Genomic DNA, 2142 nt, shown 5'->3' on the forward strand with positions numbered 1-2142 from the left:
GCTATTATACTAGAAATTACCACATGTGTGATATCTTTAGGATGGTGCAATTTGATGTAACTGAACCTGCAAAAGCACTTGAAGAACGTCAAGGTTCAGTGCCAGAACCAACACCAGATCATTTGCGTTTCCAAGGTAATGTTGCAAGACTTATAGATCAAGATCTGGGTGAATCCAGTGCTCTCACTTTGAATGAATTTTGTTTCATTGGGAAGATCACTAGAGCTTCTGATGAAACTTTTCGCCAGAATGCTTTGGTCACTGTTTTCTTTGAACAGTCCGAACACGAGGATGACTGTTTTGTGGATTCTTTGGCAACAACTTTCTTTGTTCTAACTGGTAATACATGCAGCTATGAGATACCTAGTAAGGCGGCACCCGGATTTGTTTAATATATCTTCCACTGCTTATTATCTTGTATCGTCTTCTGTTCTTCTCTTTTTGATAATTTGTATGAGTTTTTTTGATTGTATTAGATAGATATATCTTTTACCTGAAAAGGAAAATGGTAGACTCTGCTGGATCGTGCTTGGAAGCAGTGCCTATGTGGCACTTGCTCAAAGAGTGAAGGGCTAAGATTTAAAGTTGAATATTACATTAAATTTCCACTGTCCATTATAAACATGTGCACTAAACATGAATTTAAGTGAGAATAAACCGTTTTTGTTTTAAATGAACCGACCCATCTCTGGTTGAACTCGAACCAAACCAACATCAGAAAAAAAAAATTCATTTAAGAGGCAAGATTCAAAAAAACCAAAAAGCCCGTTTCGACCAAACCAAACCCCAAATCATATTTTTCCTAAAAGCAGCAGCAGAAACACACGACACAAAACAAAAAGTATTGCACTCTTTTTAGAAGGGAAAAATGTATCTCAGGAACCATATCTACAATCACCCCATTCACACATGCTAGATGTTGCAAGTAAACTGCTTTTGGCACATTGTTCAACTGACCATAAGTTAGGAGTGAAAGATTTGCTTCTCTGATATTGTTTATAGCACTTTGATTCCTTAAGATTGCTTTGACATCTGAAACAATCCCTTGCAACCCACAAGCCAAGCAGAGCTTTAAAGCCTCCTCCAGTGAATTCCTTCTCATATCAGTATAAATTTCAGATCCTCCATCAGTCAAGAAGAAGACAGGGTAGATGCTCTGCAACTCTCTATTCAACCTTGCTGCATCAGGTTGGAAAGTTGAGAAGATAACAGGTCTTTCTTTGACATATTCAAAAACCACTTTTAAGATTCCTTGAATAGCATGGATGAGTTCTTCATCTTGATAAACAATCTCATCATCAAATTTCAACTTAATATTGAAACCCAGTGAAGGATTCACATTCTGAAATGCCTCTTGCAATGTACATAATGCATCATCTTGTTGAACCTTCCAGCTCAAAATCCTCTGATCTTCAGCCCTTCTTAACAATCTTATTCCAACCTGAATTTTCAATAATGTCAGTATAGAATCAGATATCATTATCAGTTTCTTAGATGGTTCTTGAGAAAACCCAGAAAGCATAATCGAATTAAAAGGCAAGATCAATTACATTTGAAGACTCTGGTTGAGGTCCACAACAGACGAATTCAGCTAAAGTTAGCTCCGTAAGTCTTCTCTCTGAAATCTCACCATTTTCTTGTTCTGGAATGATGAAGTTGTCATGGAAGATGACTGGGTAATCATCTTTGGTCACCTGAACATCGAATTCAATGAAATCAACTGCAAATTTTCCAGCATTGTTGAAAGATAGAATTGAATTCTCTTTGATTTGATTCAACCTTAAATCTGATGACTCTAACACGTTCATTCCGCTCCCTCTGTGTCCAATGACATTGTGACGGACTTGATTTGCCTCCCTTCCTCTCCCTTCGGTGGAGCATTACAAACCCAAACCTCTCCCTCCCTCTCCCGTCTTCCCCAACAGCTCCTGGAAGAAAGAATCACTGTAACTGGTTCTCATCTTTTGTTGAGAGCAGCAACAAATCCATCACTGAAGCTATTACAGTAGTCAAGGAAGTAAGCGGTGACGTCGTAGCCTTGGTCCCAACGTTTTCTTTCACCAGGTTTCACCCAGTGGGAAGGTATATACCCTGCCTTCAACCTCACATAATCTGCAAATCCTTCGATTAATCAGCGGTTGG

At 38.6% G+C, this 2142-nt stretch overlaps 1 protein-coding gene across 1 annotated transcript; it reads right to left on the bottom strand.

Annotated features, from left to right (window-relative positions):
* Nucleotides 1-628: 628 nt before the first annotated feature.
* LOC149016544 (glycerophosphodiester phosphodiesterase GDPD2-like) lies at nucleotides 629-1808 on the bottom strand. Its single transcript, XM_089156852.1, has 2 exons — nucleotides 1551-1808; nucleotides 629-1441 (listed from the first exon to the last, which is right to left on the bottom strand). The coding sequence occupies exons 1-2, from the start codon at nucleotides 1806-1808 to the stop codon at nucleotides 803-805; spliced, it is 897 nt and encodes a 298-aa protein (XP_089012978.1). The 3' UTR covers nucleotides 629-802.
* Between the last annotated feature and the right edge of the window lie 334 nt (nucleotides 1809-2142).

This window comes from Hakea prostrata, chromosome 5 (assembly GCF_041222555.1).
Source record: "Hakea prostrata isolate BN-2017 chromosome 5, UWA_Hpros_2, whole genome shotgun sequence".
Taxonomy (NCBI): Eukaryota; Viridiplantae; Streptophyta; class Magnoliopsida; order Proteales; family Proteaceae; genus Hakea; species Hakea prostrata.